Source organism: Sphaeramia orbicularis, chromosome 12 (assembly GCF_902148855.1).
Source record: "Sphaeramia orbicularis chromosome 12, fSphaOr1.1, whole genome shotgun sequence".
NCBI lineage: Eukaryota > Metazoa > Chordata > Actinopteri > Kurtiformes > Apogonidae > Sphaeramia > Sphaeramia orbicularis.
This window is the reverse complement of record NC_043968.1, coordinates 16417955-16436416: the sequence shown is the minus strand read 5'-3', so window position 1 is coordinate 16436416 and position 18462 is coordinate 16417955. Positions and strand designations below refer to the sequence as shown.

The following is an 18462-nucleotide window of genomic DNA, read 5'->3' as shown; positions in this document are numbered from 1 at the left end:
AGAGAGGGCAGGGTGATGGGCACTGTCAACACATCACTGAGCCAAGCAATTCGCCCTCAATATTCAGCCTTACCCTCAACTGCAACCTTCAACCCAGTTCCCAAAGTGCATGAAGCCCCTCCCTCTACCATCCCCTGCATCGTGTCAGGTTTGATGCTGTTGTGCTGCAACGATTGCAAAAGCAAACCAATAACTCCACCCCCACCCGTCACTCAGTGACAGCGTGACCATCTCATTTCATCCCATCAGCGCTCATTCAGTGTGTAATTGATTAACCTTGAGGGATCATTTGCCCGCAGTGTAAGTGCTCACAGTATGTGTGAGCAGTAGTGACATTTGAACCTGCTAGCTTGTAAAATGAGATATTTGTTGATTTTTAGTTAAGTTTGATAGTTTTCCAATTAATAAACTGTCCAAGTAAACATCCTCATTTCCTTTTGAACTACTAGGTGGCAAATGATTAAATCTTCTTGTCAATATCAAAGGTAAAAAGCTCATAATTCAGTCTGGGGTTAACAGTAATGGCAACTTCACATCTGAATGATGACCTAATTATCTGCTGCATGTTTGCTCGTAGCTGACAATAATCTTTATTTATTCTTTCCCACTCTGTCGCTCTTGATTTTTATTACTCTGCATGTTGCACTCAGCAGTATTAGTAAACTGATGTTCCAACATTGCAGATCAAGTGCATGACTTAGTTTATGCCCACGTGCACTATCCCAGTCCTGTTTCCCGTCTCCTTTTACTGCATTTCACACTTAAAGCAACACTTCATTCATGTTCAATCACAGACCATTATTGCCTTTTGGTTTCTTCTTGCCAATATAATTTCCATCTTGATTTTTTTTTTTTTTTTTTAAAGAAGAGTTGGCCGAATTGTTTAAGGTTCAGCTACATTAATGGTGGTGGCGCATTTCTCTTTGCTCTTTTAATGCTAAGTACATATGCATGTATTTTAATATTTTATGAAGACTATCAGGAATTGCAAGTGGGTGGTGGTGAGTGTCCAGTAACTCTACACGCAAGTTTACATCATAAATTTAACAACCCAGCTATAAATGCCATCCTATTATACATATTATAAAGGGTCAGTGTGTAAGATTTAGGGGGGTCAAATTGCAGAAATGAAACACACTATTTAATTATGTGTAATTACATGAAAATAAGAGTAGAATAAAATGTAACCTAAGAATTTGCAGTTTATGTCTACAGTGGGAGTGGGTCGCCACCATGGAGTCCAAGATTTTGCACACCCATATTTTTACAGCACATCAGAGTAGACATCTTGTCCTTTTTTTTTGGGTGCATTACTGTCACGTATTACATTACACTTTATATTCCCTCAACAAAAAAATCCCAGAACAGACCAAACAAACACTGGCTCTAATGAGGGCCTGGTTTTACCTGCACACAGGATGGTTACACCCCACAAGTTGCAATCTGCAACATCACCAGTAGATGCCACTAAATGTTACACATTGAACCTTTAACGCATATATATTGTGTACATTTTCTCATAAAACTAATGATGGTTTCTTTCTTTAGTGAATCAGCCAGTGGTTGGCAAACTATATGTATCTAACTTAACGTCAGAGAGCTTTACAATCCACTGGAATGGCACTGAAGGACTATTTGATGGTTTTACCTTGGAGATAATTGATTCTGATTGGCTGATGGAACCAGTGGAATATAACATGTCCCACAATGTACAGTCCCATGAAATCACAGGGCTCCGGCCCAGCACTGACTATATAGCCTACCTCTATGGGACGTACAAGGGATCCAGAACAAATGCCATCAGCACTGTTGCATCAACAGGTATTTTTAATTTATATCTATTTATTATTGGTATTATGCAGAATAGAGGCTTCTTTGATCACCTTTGGGTTGTAAACTACACTGTAAACTTTACCTGGGCTTTTAAATAATAGAACACATTTGATTTATTCCAGAAAATGAATATGTACCATATCTTCTCTCCCCTTATAGCTGAAGAGCCTGATTTGTCCAGGCTAGTTGTTTCTAACATTACCTCAGACAGATTCTCTCTGTCATGGCGGACAGGAGAGAAGGCTTTTGATAACTTTATAGTAGAAGTCAGAGAGTCTGCTTTGCCCTCGCAGGCAATGGGGCGCGTTCTGCCAGGAGACGTGCGCTCCACAGTCATGGCCGGGCTCAAATCGAGCACAAGCTACAACATTAAGCTGTACGTCAGCAGCGAAGGCCAGAATATACTACCCCTATTTGCTGTAGCTACAACAGGTATCACAACACAGCGCATGCATGTTTTAACCCCTTATGTTCAGAATGAATCTCAACCACTCAGTCAAGAGCCACGTGACTGAAAAGCCGTGTCCTTTGTTTTGTTTGTTTGTTTGTTTAGAGGATGTCCCACAGTTGGGGCTCGTAACTGCTTCATCAGTGAGTCCACATAACCTCAGCTTGTCCTGGAACACTGTGTCAGGCCACTTTGATGGCTTTGTAATCCGGGTCAGTGACTCTGAGCAGCAGTCTGATCCGCTGGAGTTCACACTGCCTGGTGAAGCCCGTTACTTTACTGTGTCTAACCTGATGGATGCCACAGGCTATGACATTGAACTGTACGGTATCTCTCACGGCCGCCACACTAACTCTGTGTTAGCACATGCCAAAACAGGTACTATGTATTTTACTCATATCTTGAAGTCTAGTTACTTGTAGTTAAGTCCAAATAGAGTTTGTAAATTTGCAAACCTGTGAGCTACAAATGCATTAAGAGCAAATTTGACATGTACAATAGCTTTGATTTAGCTGCTACAAGTTGGTAGCTGAAACTCTCATGTTGTAAAGTAATAGATATCAGTGAGCTATCTTCACTTTGTGTCATAGTCCTGCATTACCCTGATGGGGTTAATTTCACAAAATCATCTCACTGTTCATCATCCTGCTTGTTACTTTTTTTTTAATCTAAAAATCTTTTTTATTGAAGTGCAATAACAATGGCATTCTACCGCAAATATCATTGCAACACTTGTAGAGTGCTGTCATTGACCAGTCAGAACAGAGTATTTAACAAAGCTGTTGTTAATGGCCGCTAAAGGTTCACTCTGCTTTCTGGGCTATGTAGTCACACAACCCATGCCAAACTTGCCCTTAATGTGTTTTTAACAGAGCAAATGCAGACAACATAGTAAATCATATGTTCCTACCATAATCTACTGGGTAAATTATTTTTACTATTAAAATCAGAGTTTGCAGGAAAACCAGTATTATGATTTGCTTTTGCAACCATTGCTCACTCTAATGTATTCTTGTTCCCCCTCCCACTTGCATTCCCTCTCTCTGAAAAAACAAAACAATCAATCCCATTTCCCTTTAGCTCCTTTACCTAAAGTGGAAAACTTGACCATTTCCAACATTACCCCCTATGGTTTCCGTGTGTCCTGGGAGGTCAAGCAGCAGCTGCAGCAGGAAGAATTGTTGCCCTCTAGTGGTGGTTTCAGCCATTTTAACATAGTAGTGACAGACTCTGGCTGGCTGCTGGAGCCTCAGGAGTTCACGGTCCCAGGCAACCAAAGCCACCTGGACATCTGGGGCCTCATCACCGGCATAGGCTATGAGGTCAGGCTGACCGGGGTGTCAGGGTCAGGGCTCCTCTCTCGGCCCCTGACTACAGTGGCTGTGACAGGTACTGCTCACGGTGCACTCCAAGGCCCCTACTACTTACTAAAATGTCCACTCCCACATTTTGTACAGAATGATGCTGAAGTTTCACCATCACAGCCTGTTAGATCTAGAAATGGAGACATGAATTATGGAAAGCAGACCCACACCATAATCCATGAAAAGGAGTTAATAATTGTTTCGAATTTTATTGTTTGATGGTGAAGCTTCAGTAAAACTGTTCCCTAACCTTAACCTTTAAAACCACCTCTTTTCCAGATTGAACTCGTGTTTCCTTTGTTTCCTTTTAGAGCATCCCAGTCTGTTTTCTTGGTATGCAGTTCTTCACTGACGAAGACTTATGGAATTCCGATTTTCTTCTTTTACCAAAATATGAGCAAGCGACTTTTGTTTGTTTTCATATTTTAAAATGTGTTTTCCTTCAGATTTGTGATTAGTACAAACTATACTACATACAAACCTACGTACAAACTGCGTATTGTCAAAAGTAGGAAAACACAGATAAAGCAACAGACATTTTGAGCATGAAATGTCAGTTGATTTAACTTCTAATCTCATTTGTTTCATCTTTGAATGCACTGAATGCATCGATACTGGCCTTGAAGACGCATGGGGACCTCGTCTCATCCTTCAGCAGATCAGTTAAACCTGTTATAACCAACATAAATAAATTTCTACAAAAAGCATCTTGTCTTTTTAATTCTCCGACTGTGGCTCGTGCTGTGTTTTATTTCATTTCTTTACACTAACAGATGTGTGAGCATGACAGATTGGAGGTTGTGGACAAAAATGCCTTCAGGCTGGAATATAACAATGTCTGCCACCTGGAACCCTCCTTGCCTTCTTACTGACTTCTTCCAAACTGATGTTGACAGGAGCTGATGAATTATGCTGGAAAAACAAAAAACCTACTGCAACATTATGTTTCCTTTTCAACCAGAGGCTGAGCCAGAGGTGGAGCATCTCTTTGTCTCAGATGTCACAGCTGACGGTTTCCGTCTGTCATGGACGGCTGATGAAGACTTGTTTGACAGATTTGTGATCAAAATAAGAGACGCCAAAAGATTAGCACATCCACAGGAGTTCAGTGTCAGTGGTGATACTCGAACCCAGGTTTTAACTGGACTCATGGGTGGCACTGAGTATGAAATCGAGCTTTATGGCATCACGTTGGAGCGGCGCTCCCAGCCTATTACTGGGGTTGCTCAGACAGGTATATGGAGAAACACTGCAATGTCTGACTTCTACTAACTTTCTCATTTTTGGTTGTGATGTCTTCCCTCAGAATACTGGACCCACAACACCACTAATCATTTTCATCCTCTAGTTTAGGCTTAACTTCATGTCTGTCTAATGGAAAACAGTCTCTGGGGAAACACTGCTTCTTGACTTTAATTCAGATCCTCTGATCTGCTGGTTTTCTTTTTTTTTTTCCAGGTTATTGCAGTGTTTACTTTCATTCACCTTTCTTCCTGTTCTCCTCTGTGCACATGTGGTAGGCCTGAGCACTCCAAGGGGACTTCACTTCTCTGAAGTGACTGACTCCTCGGCCATAGTTCACTGGTCCATGCCTCACTCTCCAGTGGATAATTATCGCATCACTTATGTGCCATTTGAAGGAGGTAAGAGGCCAAATCTGAGTTATTCTACTGTTTCCCTTTCCTGTTTCTCCAAGTCTTATGTTTCAGCTAAAACATATCATGTAGTTAATATGTGTTTAATGATCACCTGTATGAATAAAGCCTGATGTGTTTTCGCAGCCTTTGCATGGACGGGATAATAGAAACTTCACCAGTAACTTTAAATAGCTCCATGTGAGGAATGTCGATACTGTGTTTAAATGTTGGATCCATATTTTTGTTTTATTCACAGGAAGTCCACTGATGGTGACTGTGGATGGCAGTGTGTTTGAGGCTTTGCTGCCCAATATGATTCCAGGCAAAACCTACCAAGTGACAGTCAGTGCCGTGAAGGGTCTGGAGGAAAGTGACCCCAGCACAGACTCTGTGACCACAGGTTGGCTTTTTCTGAACATGTCAAATGTCCTCTTATTCTGACAGGCAGAAATTGAAGCCAGTTCTCCTTATAAGTGTCTTGTTTGTATCTTTCAGGTTTGGACAGACCTCAGGGTCTGACTGCAGTGAATGTCACCGACAGCTCAGCCCTGTTGCTGTGGCAACCATCCGTGGCCACTGTTGATGGCTATGTTATTACCTATAGCGCTGATACAGGTACTTTAGTGGTACATTATGTGAATGTCCCAGTGGTTTCATTACTGATGTGTTATTTATTTGTGTGCTTGTGATCCAATTCCAGTGTCCCCGGTGGTGGAGCATGTTTCCGGGAACACAGTGGAGTTTGAGATGGGTTCTCTGGTTCCAGCTACACACTACACAGTTGGAGTGCATGCGGTGAAAGAAGCTCAGAAGAGTGCCTCTGCTGTTACTGAATTCACCACTGGTAGGTCGACAAAGGTTGTGTTTGATCTAGTCAATGAGTATTTTAAAAATATTTTTGTCAGCTAACAGGGATCACTAATAATCGCTGCTGCTCCTGAACAGTGAATAATGTGTGATTTGTGTTTTTTGTATTATATCTGTCATTTGTTTTTGATGTGTGTACTGCTGGCTATACAATAATTTACCCCTAGGGGAATGATAAAGTGTCTTGAACTTGAACTCAGGTTTGTCAGATCACCCAGAGCAAGTACATGTAAAAACTCACAAATACTCAGTAACACAAGTTGTAAAAAAAAAAAAAAGTAATTGTTTCCTGACCTGGTGATAGAAATAGCTGAGGATTGTACCATTTCACTTCCTTCCTATCTCTAATGTGAGTTGGACATGAACATTAAACAAGTTGTTGTTTGATAAGCTTTCATAAATAAGAGCATTTCTCTAGTGGGAAGGAAAATGTGAATCGGGCATGTGGATTTCTGACCCGCTAGTCTGTCTAGCCAAGAGATAAAACATCAACGCTGAAATTATAAAATTATAAAACCACTGTGTGACTTTGTGTGTCAGATGTGGATCCTCCTCGTGATCTGACCGCTGTAAACATTCAGACTGACAGCGCAACTCTGACATGGAAACCTCCTCAGGCCGCTGTGACTGGATACACTCTAACCTTCACATCCTCTGATGGAGTAATCAGGGTATGTGCATCACTGTGGGATTTTCTCACATTTAGTTTTTGGTTGGAGCTTTACTTGTTTCAGCCTCCAAAACCACAAGCTGTGTGGGCCTAAAAGTACAGACTTTTTCCAAAGGATATAATTCATGCTTTGGATTAGTGTTTGAGAGGTTGTCATCAAAGCCCACCTTGTGGACAAACTGTTCATGCTTGTGTGTGTCTGTGGATTCAGGAAGTGGTGCTGAGCCCAACAGCCACGTCTTACAACATGGCTCAGCTGACAGGCTCTACAGAGTACAGTGTCAAACTGCAGGCCATCGCCGGAGCCCAGAGGAGTCGACATATCGCCACCATTTTCACTACCAGTAAGAATGAGCACACATGCACATGCACCTCTGTCATTTATGTCTCTTGGCTCCTTGTGATACAGTTCTAATTGCTGATACGTTTTCAGTGAGGGGCTGGTGGGTGATGTGTTATGAAACAATCCAGTTGCACATTAGAAAGACATTACTCCGTCTAACGCACATTCCTTCTCTTTAATGCGATATTCCACTAAGATCACCTGTACTTATTTTTCACTCTGTCTGAGCTGCACTCAACGGAAAATCATTCATTTTTCTTCTTTTCTTCCCTTTGTGTCTTTCTCAAAAACTCCTCTCCAAGGTCTCACACGATATCATATACTGTTGAGTCATTTTATTTTATATAAGAGATGTAACTGTCTTTGAGGCTTTAAGACAGGGCTGTCAAACTCATTTTAGTTCAGGGGCCACATACAGCCCAATATGATCTCAAGTGGGCCGGACCAGTGAAATAACAGTGAAAAACAGTAAGAGGACATTATGAAAATGTTTACATCTACAAAGTTTCCTTAAAAATCTGAATTGCATGAACAACCTGAAATTCCTTAATAAAAATTAATGCAATTTTAACAATATTATGACTCAGATTATGATTTACACATGTACATTACAACTTGCAGATCACAGTGGATCTACAAATACACAAAACATTTAGTAACAGGCAGAATATTGGTAAAACTACACTTACTCCTCCTCTTAAAGGGGTCATATTTTGCTAAACCCACTTTTATTAGTCTTTGGTTCATTTATTTGTGTATTTGGACCCTAATAGTTCCAAAAGTTTGAATTTGAACCCTCCATGTGCTACAAAGCTATCTTTATATTCATTTTGGCAAAAATTGAGTAGACTTCTACAGTTTAATTCCTGCTTAATTTGTTACGTCTGTAACTAGTCACATCACTACATTTGCACATATAAGGCCAAGACTTCCCACGAACATTTCTCTGAGCACTACATAATTGTTTGTCAGCAGCAGTGGTTGTAGTTCATACTGAAAATATGCCCAAATTTCGAGCCGATTACCTAAAATATTCAGTTGTTGGTTGTATTAACGAACACAAGTGATTGAACAAGCCAGAGCAGCACAGCCAACAACCTGGAGGGGGCAGGGCCTGTAGTGGCTCATTTGCATTTAAAGCACCAGCGCTCAAAATGACCTTTTTGTTGTCATTACTCAGAAATAGGGTTGAAGATGGACCTGTGGAGTTGAATTAATGAAGAATTCAGACCCAAGCAGATCATTTACAGTTTATGTAGACCATGTTTTAAAATGCGTAATTCCATTTTTTTAAAAAAGCAAAATATCACTCCTTTAAGACATTTCAGGTTGTTCATATTTGTTCAAGTCATTCACATTTTTTGATAGTTTTTATAGTTTGTTAATGTAAACGTATTCATGTAATTTTACTTTTTTACATTAAAACAAAAAGAAAAACTTGCAGTTCTCATTGTTTATAGGTTATTATGACAGCATATGACTGGCCTGACCCACTTGAGATCGAATTGGTCTTTTTGTGGTCCCTGATTTAAAATTATTTTGTCACCACTGATTGTTAATATTGTCAGTGCAATTTTTGTATTTCACAAATTCATCCCGTGGGCCGGATTGAACCCTTTAACGGGCTGGTTTTGGTCCACGGGATGTATGTTTGACACCTGTGCTTTAGGAGATAATGTCTTTTTAATATGTGGTTTCAGTTGGACAGCTTTACAGATTCCCCAAGGACTGCGCTCAGATTTTACTGAACGGAGAGACGACCTCTGGCCTCTACACCATCTACGTGGGAGGAGAGGAGAGCCAGCCGCTCCAGGTTTACTGTGACATGACCACAGATGGCGGAGGATGGATGGTGAGGGGATCAAGCTGCTGGAATCCAATTAAAGGCAGTTCTGTTACCATAACTCAGAAGATATGATCAAAGCAGTGGTGTGCTGTCTGTTTTTCTAATAATAGGCAGCACCATAGTAACCTGGATCACGTATGTTGTTATTATTATTATTGAGAAGCTGTTGTGACACAGTGAGTCCTCCTCAGGTTGCCTTGAGACGCCAGAATGGAAAGCTGGAATTCTACAGGAACTGGAAGAACTACACTGCTGGCTTCGGTAACATGAAAAATGAGTTCTGGCTGGGTAAGAGCGCTCGCAGTCTAAACTCTTTGTCTCCTTCACACAGTCACCTCCAGTTCACACATATTAAACCTGCATTTCAGGTCTCGCCAACCTCCATAAAATCACATCGTCTGGCCATTATGAGCTCCGAGTGGACTTGAGGGACAACGGGGAATCAGCCTACGCTCAGTATGACAAGATCACCATTGCAGAGCCGCGAACAAGATATAAACTCTATGTAGGAGCATATAGCGGAACAGCAGGTACGTCTAAAACAGGGGTAGGCTACCTGTGGCTCCACATGGGGGGGCCACATATGGCTCTTGGGCCCTTTTCAAGTAGCTCAATATGACTATGTCAAAAAGCAAAAGGAAATGAATGACACTTATTTTTTTATTTTTTTTTTATTTATTTATTTTTCTACACATTTTGCTATTGTTATCACAACCATATAGTGATTCTGATGTTATGCAGTTGTAAAAATGTACACTATTGTCCAAATGAATTAAAAAAAAAATAGTTGTAGTAGTAGTAAAAGTAGCTTACATTTTAATTTTAAGACACTGAAGGTATTTGTCTGTATTCTTTACTGCAAAAAAAAGTCTTCACATGCCAGTTGATTTTTGAATGAAAATAGTGACAAATATCACCGTTTTCTTTAGTTCTGTAATTTCTTTGCGGTTCTGTAAATGCACTGAAACTCTGATTTATTCTCCACATATTCTGTACAAACTAATCCTAAAGAGCTTCTTTAACAATTACCACTTCAAGGAAAGATGTAAGGGTATCTTTTGGCTCCAGACAGTTTTGTTTTTCTATTTCTGTCCTTAAATGGCTCTTTAGATTGTAAAGGTTGCCGACCCTTGGCCTAAAACAACCTGCTGTAAGAAGAGGAGGCCTCAGCTCGTCTAAATCAATCACCTTATGGGATTTCCTCAGCTTTACTTACAGGTTGTCGTCTTCCTCAGGTGACTCCATGACTTACCACCAGGGTCGGCCCTTCTCCACCTATGACAACGATAATGATATCGCTGTGACCAACTGCGCCTTGTCTTACAAAGGCGCCTTTTGGTATAAAAATTGTCATCGTGTTAATCTAATGGGAAAATATGGTGACAACAGCCACAGTAAGGTATGTACTGTTTACTTCTTACTTTTTAGGGGTTAGATTACCCAAATGTGTTTTATATCTCACCATTGGACCACTTTCCCTCATTTGTATTTTGCTTTTCCACAGGGGATCAACTGGTTCCACTGGAAAGGCCATGAGCATTCAATTGAATTTGCAGAGATGAAACTCAGACCAGCCAACTTCAGAAACTTTGAAAACAGAAAAAAACGCTCATAGACTCCTGATCCCCTTGCACTTTCCTCATGTCTCACCCGAGTCTCACCCCCCCTCCTCAAATCATTCTGTAAAGTACATACAAAGCAAAGCAATCTCATTGAATGTAATAATTCAGCTGGCTGTGAGAAATGAACCAGATGTCATTTCACCAAAGAGTCAAACATTTAGTCGTTTTAGTGTAGCAGTCCCAGTTTGACACTGTTGTGAGTGAGTTTACAAGAGAAGTCGCAGTTCGGTTTGTGGATAGACATACATGTGTTGTTACTGGGACCAAACAGCTGTATTCATATGAGAAATACTAGTAAAATAATGTAAAAAAGGTCCACTGAATCAGTAACATGTCACAGGCACATAGTCACAAGGCTCACACTCCCTGAAGTCACGTCGTTCATTAAATAAGTTAATCTCGAACAGTCATGGATAAGAATAGATCCATCAAGTGATACATTGTTATGAATTACTGTTAAATATTTACTGTACAATCGAGTGAATCATTTGGAGGTCATTAATACCACTTTAATTCATATTTAAATTTGATTTTCTTATTTTGATAGAACAAACTCTAATGCTCTGTAACCTTCAATACAAATAAAAATTTTACTTTGGTAAATAACGTGAGCTACTCTTTTGTTTCAGTGTACTTAAACCATTTCCATGTCCACCTCAGCAGAGGGCAGTGTTCGCTTTCTGTTCAGTACTAGTTGTGATGAGTGAAGCAGGTTTCTGTCCTTTACCTCCTAGGTTTATATTGTACATTGTGCAAAAGTATCAGAAAACAACCTTAAAAGTAAAATCCTCAACTAACCAACATCATTGGTCAAATACAGAAAAAGAGACAGATCTCCCACTGAGAAGAGTGTGTCCTCTTTACACTGAGGAGTGTTTTCGATTTGAGCTGCAGCCCCACATCTTCACAGCCAAAAGATTTAGGTTAGAATCAGTCTTATCTCACTTTTGCAAGTGAAACTGTTGTGCAAGCTGCACGTGGCAACCAAAATCGATATCCTTTTGAACCATCTCCAGACTCCGTAGTTTGAGAGAAGAATTTTAAGATATGGAGTGAAACTGCTGTTTGTTTTTGGTCTCCGGCTGTGGAATATTTAGAACTTTAAGCAAAAGCACTTTACTTAAAATTACAAAAGGCAATTTACGTTAATGATACTGACTGATGAAAGTGTCCTACATTCTGTTGTCTTTGGACTGGAAACACTGCACACAGGGTTCATTTCAGTCTTTCAACATCAGTTGGGTGACCTAGTGATAATTCCTTTCTTTGTATCGTTGCAGCAAAGATCATCATCAGCCTTGATCTACATCCATATCCGTTTCCTAACTGCCCCCTCTTGGATGGTCTCTGCCCTATCGCATTATTTACTGGCCATGTTTTTTGGCCTCTTAGATCTCTTACATCAATGTTTGGTCTAATACTTATCATAGCTCCTTGGTAATCCAGCTGGTTTTTCAGATCAGGCTTTATCTTTTCTGAGAAGTCTTACGTATTCAGCTGTGTATTAAAGGTTCAGGATGTTGGAATACTATTAAAATGTATGACAATAAGGAATGTAATGTGAAACAACGAGGTGCAAGACGTGAGCCCGTTCAGAACTGGGAGTTTTCCACATGAAGCCAAACGTTTAGAAATAACTGCATTGACCTGGATTTCTCCTATTGCATATCACTAAGCTCTAATTTCATTTGGAGATAATTCTAAAAAAGGATATTGAGGTCACAAGTCAAGTGTCTTATTAATATAGCTCCACAATGAATACATTTGTGAAATATTTCCATAGATTTTACCAACAAAACACTTAGGACTAATTGTTAATAATTGGTTGCTTTTTCCATTTGCTAAAATCAGGACATTTCCCATGACCCTAATTACTTCCCATTGTCAGTCGGATAAGAATGGATAACCAACATGATAAGAGATAACATATATGCTGTGGAAATTCTAAGTAAAATTGAGTTGCGCTGTATCTGGTTGTTTTTGTGCTTTCAAAGTCAAGATAGCTGCTGTCAAGTGAGCAGGAGCAGTTTTACTAGAAAGCTCACCAAGAAAAGTTTTATGTTTTATTTTTTTGTGTTTAGTTTAGGGTTTCTGTATATTCTGTCCATTTTTGTGTAGTTCCGGGTGGATTTATACCGAGTAATGCTGCAATTGACCACTGAACTGCTTCAATACATGTGAACCAAAATTAGCCAACAGTTCTCAGAAACGTCACGGTGTTGCTGCACACTGTGGTCTCCCAGTGTTTGTGTAGCGTTATATCATTGTTTGTTCAATGAGCTGCCTCAGATTTACACAGCCAGCTCTGCTGATGCAAGAACCTAAAGACAAGACTGGCTTTCTAATGGTTAGGTTTTTAACAGTGAACTGAAACTGCATCATTTTGTTACTGAATATTTGTACCATCCATTTACTGTATACTTGGGTGTGGTTTATGAGCAGGAAAAAAATAATTTGGTAGATGTGTCTGAATGTGAATTATATAAGGAATAGCAACACCCTGTTTACCCCATGAGGTCAAATAGAAGCTGAAATGGAAATGTAATTTTTTTTTCCTAGATACCAGTTGAGCAAAGGTTACTCTGTTGCCTCAAACCTGTTTGCATTAGTCATGCCATGCAGCTTTGCTGAAACATGTGGGACCGCCATTAATCATGTTTTTCAAGGAAACTTTTTCCCAAGAGTCTGTGCTATATTTGAATTGGCTCGGCTCTCGGTGCAGAGTCCCTGGCACTGTGTGAACACATATCTAAATCATCTGGCATGGTCCTGTCAGTGCACTCCGCACTTTCCACAACACTATTAGACATATGTAATAGAAAATAGGCAATTTCATGCTCTGTCTGCTTATTCTTCATGCTGAGTGAATGCTGTATATTAAAAAGATGACCTGGTGTGAAGACTATGCTTTAATTTCTACATATTCCACATTTCAGGTCACATTCAGATTTGTAAATTAACTTTTACTTTACTGTTATACAGCAAGGTTTTTTTTTTTTTGTTTTTCAATTTAGAACAAATTATAAAGGAGTTCACAAATGTTGTCACTTTAGGAAAAAAAACACAAAGCATGTACAGCATATTATTAATTTACATATAAACTAGTTATGTGCCTGAACAGCAGCCACCTCTATAACCAGTGTTAACATTGGACTATGCACAATGCACTACAGTAAACATCATTAGACAGTGATCAATACTGCACAATGTGTCGTGTGCTGCATTCAAGTAGCATAACAAGAGCTGCAGGAGAAAATTGTGTGTAGATATGATGCATATACTGAACTGTATGCAGACTCCAAATGTCCGTACTTAAACAAATAACTAGTAAGTTGTTCGCTAACAACAGTCTCCTTGGGAATCCTTGGGTTTGGGAATTTTTTTGTATTATCTCCACAAATGTATTTTATGCCCACTGAGTTTGACACACACACAAAAAAAAACAAAAAACAAAACATGTATGTTAGCTCCTCGCTGCTCCTTGACTGCACTAAGGTGAAATGCACAGGCTGGATGTCCAGGGCAGTAGAAGTGAACTTTTACTTCTTTTTGAAATTTTTTTTAATTTTTACTTTTTTTTTTTTTTTTTTTTTTTTAACTTGTCTTGTCCAGCATCATAACAGCAGAATGGTAGTCTGGCTACCTTTTGGTGCTCAACAAATTTGCTTTGCCAAGGGAAACTTCATAAAGTATATGAGGTTCCCCTTGATATTCTACTGTCTTTTGAACTTTTACCTCTTAATTTTTGCACAAAACACCTCCATCCAGTTAAACACTGGATGGAGGTGTTTTATGCACCTTCTTTCTTGCTTCTTCCTTTTATGTTTAAGAGCCAAGGGGCATAAAAGTACAGAAAAACACTTTTTTGTATGTGTTTTAATGTAGCGAACACTTGACTGCTCACCCACGACTGATCGATGAGTGATCCCTGGTGTGTCCGTCGACATTTCCATAAAGCACCAAAACATGGCTGGTATACAACTTATGGTAAGTAAATAAGTATGTAATAATTTTACTATTACAAAAGATGAAAACACATAAAACAATCTACCACATGAAAGAAAAGAAAAGCAATTCAAACACAGACACAAAAAATATTATAAAACCCATAATAAAAGTGCAGTTACAGCTCATACAGTCCAAGAACAATAGCAATGCATTAAGCCTAATAAAATAAAGAACATACTGTGTATATAAGTATAATCATAATCATAAAAATGCTGGAGTATAAAAGTGGGTTTTTAAATGACCCCTATACAGCACTGATTCAGCTGTGTGTTCTGGGCTTTTCACACTGAAGGTCTTGTATGTATTATTTAGTGGTGAGTGATGAGGAGCCTTGAAAAAAAAAAAAACACTGCCATTGTAATTGCTATGTGTACCATAACCTGCACCTTCTGAACACATCGCACAGACAACCTAGATTATGATTTCATGTGATTTATGGAAATGAAACTTCTCTTATTTTTCTTCATGTGACTTTTAGGAGCTGGAAGCACAGTTCCTATAGTTTTTCAAAAAGTCACATTGACTGCACACACTCAGACACACTATGTACACACACACAGAGACACACTATATACTCACAAACACACAGCACAGGTACCTTTCTCCTCCTTTACCCATTTTCCACTACCCTCAATCCTTCCCCCTTTGATTTATCAGCAAACATCTAAATGTATTGTCTGTTTTCTCTGTTGTCTGTTAAGAAGTGTGTTGTGTTGTCTCTTATCTGTAACAGTTGCGTTATTTGAGTGTTTTGTGTTTTTTTTTTACGTTGCACCTTGGTTGTTCCTCATTTGTCAAATGTCACTTGTTTTGCAAAAAAAAAAAAAAAAGCCACATTGATAGATACAGAACTGCCTCTGCATCATGTGTCTTTTAAATGTTAATAAAGGCACAGTGTGTCAGTCGGATATGATCCGGTGTGATAATACAGATAATACTTGGTGTGCCTAATGCTCCAGTAACATACTAAAGAGCTGATCACATAGCATCATGGACTGTGGGAAATTGCCCCATTATAATCATGAATCACTGTGATCATCTCTTGACATCTGTGGGCTCAATAATGCACTGTGCCGTTTGATGGGTCATCAAAACGATGCTCCTGAAAATGAGAGCGGGTCTAATGTGCTCAGGCCGGCTTAGAGTCGGTGGCCTCCCATGTGCATACCAACATGCGTGGGGTTTTATAACCTACCAAAATGGAGAGTGATCTCTACTAATGGATCCCAGCGTCGTAGATTAACAACGGAGCTCATTTAGTTAATCACCAAGGATTTGATCAAATTTATAGATTTGATGCTATTGTCCAATTTTAGAAAAGAGCAATTATGTGAAAGCCCCGAGGCCAGATGTCTGACCTCTGATTAAGCTTTTAGACAGCTATCCTGACAGCCACCAATAAAATCATAAGTCTGAAGTTGCCACACTTTGTTCTTTTATTTTGTATACTTTTGCTGGCCTTCCTTTCAGCACAGATTAAGTGATCTTGTAATCCTCACAATGCAGTGTGTGGACATTCCTGCGTCTCTTTACATTGAGAGCATTAGGGCCTAAATACATTTCATTAGATCGCTGCAGATGTACGTCAAGTTGGACCTGAGCCTAAGAGGATTGGAACTGTTTAGAGCATGCATGTTGGACCATATAGTACATATATGATTGGCCCAAGCTGCCTCACTGTAGTCCTACATACTACATAGATTGCAACCCCAATTTCTTTACTTTATCAAGTTGCCATCTGGAGTTTTTTGGTCTAAAGCTCCTTAAAGCAAACAAATTCCATCAGCCTATACTTTGACTGATGGTATAGTACGCTACAAGTAAGTCATGTATGTCTGTCTAAACGCAAAAGTAGTAATCCTGATTAAATAGCATGTACTTTGCTTTATTGCATTTTGATTTGCGGGTGCTTGAATGGCACACACTAAAATTACTCCTACATTCTATGTTTGCAGACACATCAACTTGCACATATATGTAATTTGCGGACATGTTCAAGTTGGTACGACTTTTTGGATGCATGTATTTGCTTCTAAAACATTGATGTCTACTCTGCAAATCTCTTTATAATACCTGTTAATTCACTGCTTCATATAATATGATGTCGTACCCACTCATTCGGCCTCATTTGATGGTTTTAACTCTCCAACAGCTCCCACTGTGACATAACACGCTGGCTCAGAACAGGAGCGCAGAGGCTCGGTGATGGGGATTACAGCTCATTCTTCAGAGCCCTGGTTTTATTTTAGGGCCTGACTGGATAAAACAGGATTAGCATCACAATGAATCCCAGGGCATCCAGACCCAGAGGTCAGCTCCTGCATGACCTTTGACATTTGAAATGTTTATAAATCCCCATCTGTGTTGTGATAGCTAAAAATAGACCTGATCAACTGTCATTCCAGTGAGGTGTCCATTTTTGATAAGTGCTGGGCTTCCCTGGGGGGGTCTGCTTGTATTTGGTCAGTGGTGCATTTCTCTAAATTCTCTAGTTTTAGCTGCAAATCCACTCTTAGCTGCAAGCAATAAATACCAGCACCCTCAAACGGAGACGAAAGCTGACAGCCACTCTGTCTTTAACCTTCATCCTCCATGTTGACATATTTCCTCTTTGAAACTGCACAAACCACAATTCTGCAACGCCGGTATGAGACGAGCCTGTGTTGGTTACACGCCTTGTTCAAAGACTCTGTTACTAAGGAGAAAATAGTGTTTCTTGCTTTCATCACCTGGTCAGTTTATCGATGAGAGATCATGCAAGGTTACAACATAAAGTGAACCTCATTCAGAGCTGAGATCTGCTCTGAATGTTATAAATATTCACCAGTAAACTGTTAGTTTTAACAGAATGAATTCACTGATTAAAAAGGTTAGCTGATTAGTGAAGTCATGTAAAATTGGGGTAGGATAATATAGATTTGGCTTCTTTCTATTCCTTTTTGGACATAAAGTGTCTTGTCTTGTACATTCATGGGTTTTGTTGTTTTAGTTCCATATCAACCAACACAGTGGACACTTATGCATCATCTCATAAACTGCAATTCATACCATTATTGTAACTTTGCTGTTCTTGATTGGTTCTTGAGTGGAAATCACTTGTTAATATTTATTTTTTGCATATTATCGCCATGAAGTGAGTAATAACTAGTATTAGAATATGTTAAAATGTGAGAAAACATCAGATTAGCTGCGTTAAACACGGTTTCATTTCACTGTTTTCATATCACTTTATGATATTGGGTTTTAAATACATGTTTCTTTGCTTCAAGAATAAAATTCATGGTGTAGCTGAGTGGACATTTTTGTAACTCCATGAAAAACAGGTTGATTTTTAAAAAAAAAATTCAATCACATTGTTTTTGTTTTTTTTTCATGCCTAAAGAGGAATAAAAACACTCAGGAGAAAAAAAAAGCTTGATTAAGGTTCTCATAATTCATGCATGAAAGGGTTAAAATATCCAAGCACCTTATGCAGTTGGACTACACCTACTTTTCGAACCACCGTAGAGCACTTAAATAACTGTTACACTTAAATCACTGATTTATTCAGTATCACTGCTACACTTTATATCACTGCCCTGAAATGTGTCAATACAACCAGAAGTCTTTATTTACAGTATTGTACAAGAAGCTCTTTTAGAGATAGTTCTTTAGTTCTTTAACAAGTGTCTTTTAGAGTATATATACTAACCTTAATGTCAGCCTGGATACTAACCCACTGTTGTGTTGTGTTCTGGTCTGTCTGTTTTTTGTCTTCTTGTGCTGTATGTAAAGCTGCTGAATACTTGAATTTCCCTTGGGATTAATAAAGGATCTATCTATCT

The 18462-nt window shown here is 39.2% G+C and overlaps 1 protein-coding gene across 1 annotated transcript in view; it reads left to right on the top strand.

Annotated features, from left to right (window-relative positions):
* LOC115430000 (tenascin) overlaps window positions 1–11271 on the top strand; it is a 48176-nt gene extending 36905 nt beyond the window's left edge. Inside the window, exons 17-32 of the mRNA XM_030149856.1 lie at window positions 1549–1821; window positions 1993–2265; window positions 2387–2659; window positions 3362–3670; window positions 4607–4879; window positions 5166–5288; window positions 5539–5682; window positions 5778–5897; window positions 5983–6126; window positions 6690–6820; window positions 7031–7163; window positions 8863–9014; window positions 9200–9296; window positions 9377–9538; window positions 10244–10407; window positions 10513–11271. Of these exons, the coding sequence (XP_030005716.1) occupies window positions 1549–1821; window positions 1993–2265; window positions 2387–2659; window positions 3362–3670; window positions 4607–4879; window positions 5166–5288; window positions 5539–5682; window positions 5778–5897; window positions 5983–6126; window positions 6690–6820; window positions 7031–7163; window positions 8863–9014; window positions 9200–9296; window positions 9377–9538; window positions 10244–10407; window positions 10513–10623 (2882 nt within the window). The 3' untranslated portion in view covers window positions 10624–11271. The remainder of the gene's footprint in view (window positions 1–1548; window positions 1822–1992; window positions 2266–2386; window positions 2660–3361; window positions 3671–4606; window positions 4880–5165; window positions 5289–5538; window positions 5683–5777; window positions 5898–5982; window positions 6127–6689; window positions 6821–7030; window positions 7164–8862; window positions 9015–9199; window positions 9297–9376; window positions 9539–10243; window positions 10408–10512) is intronic.
* The last annotated feature ends 7191 nt before the right edge of the window (window positions 11272–18462 follow it).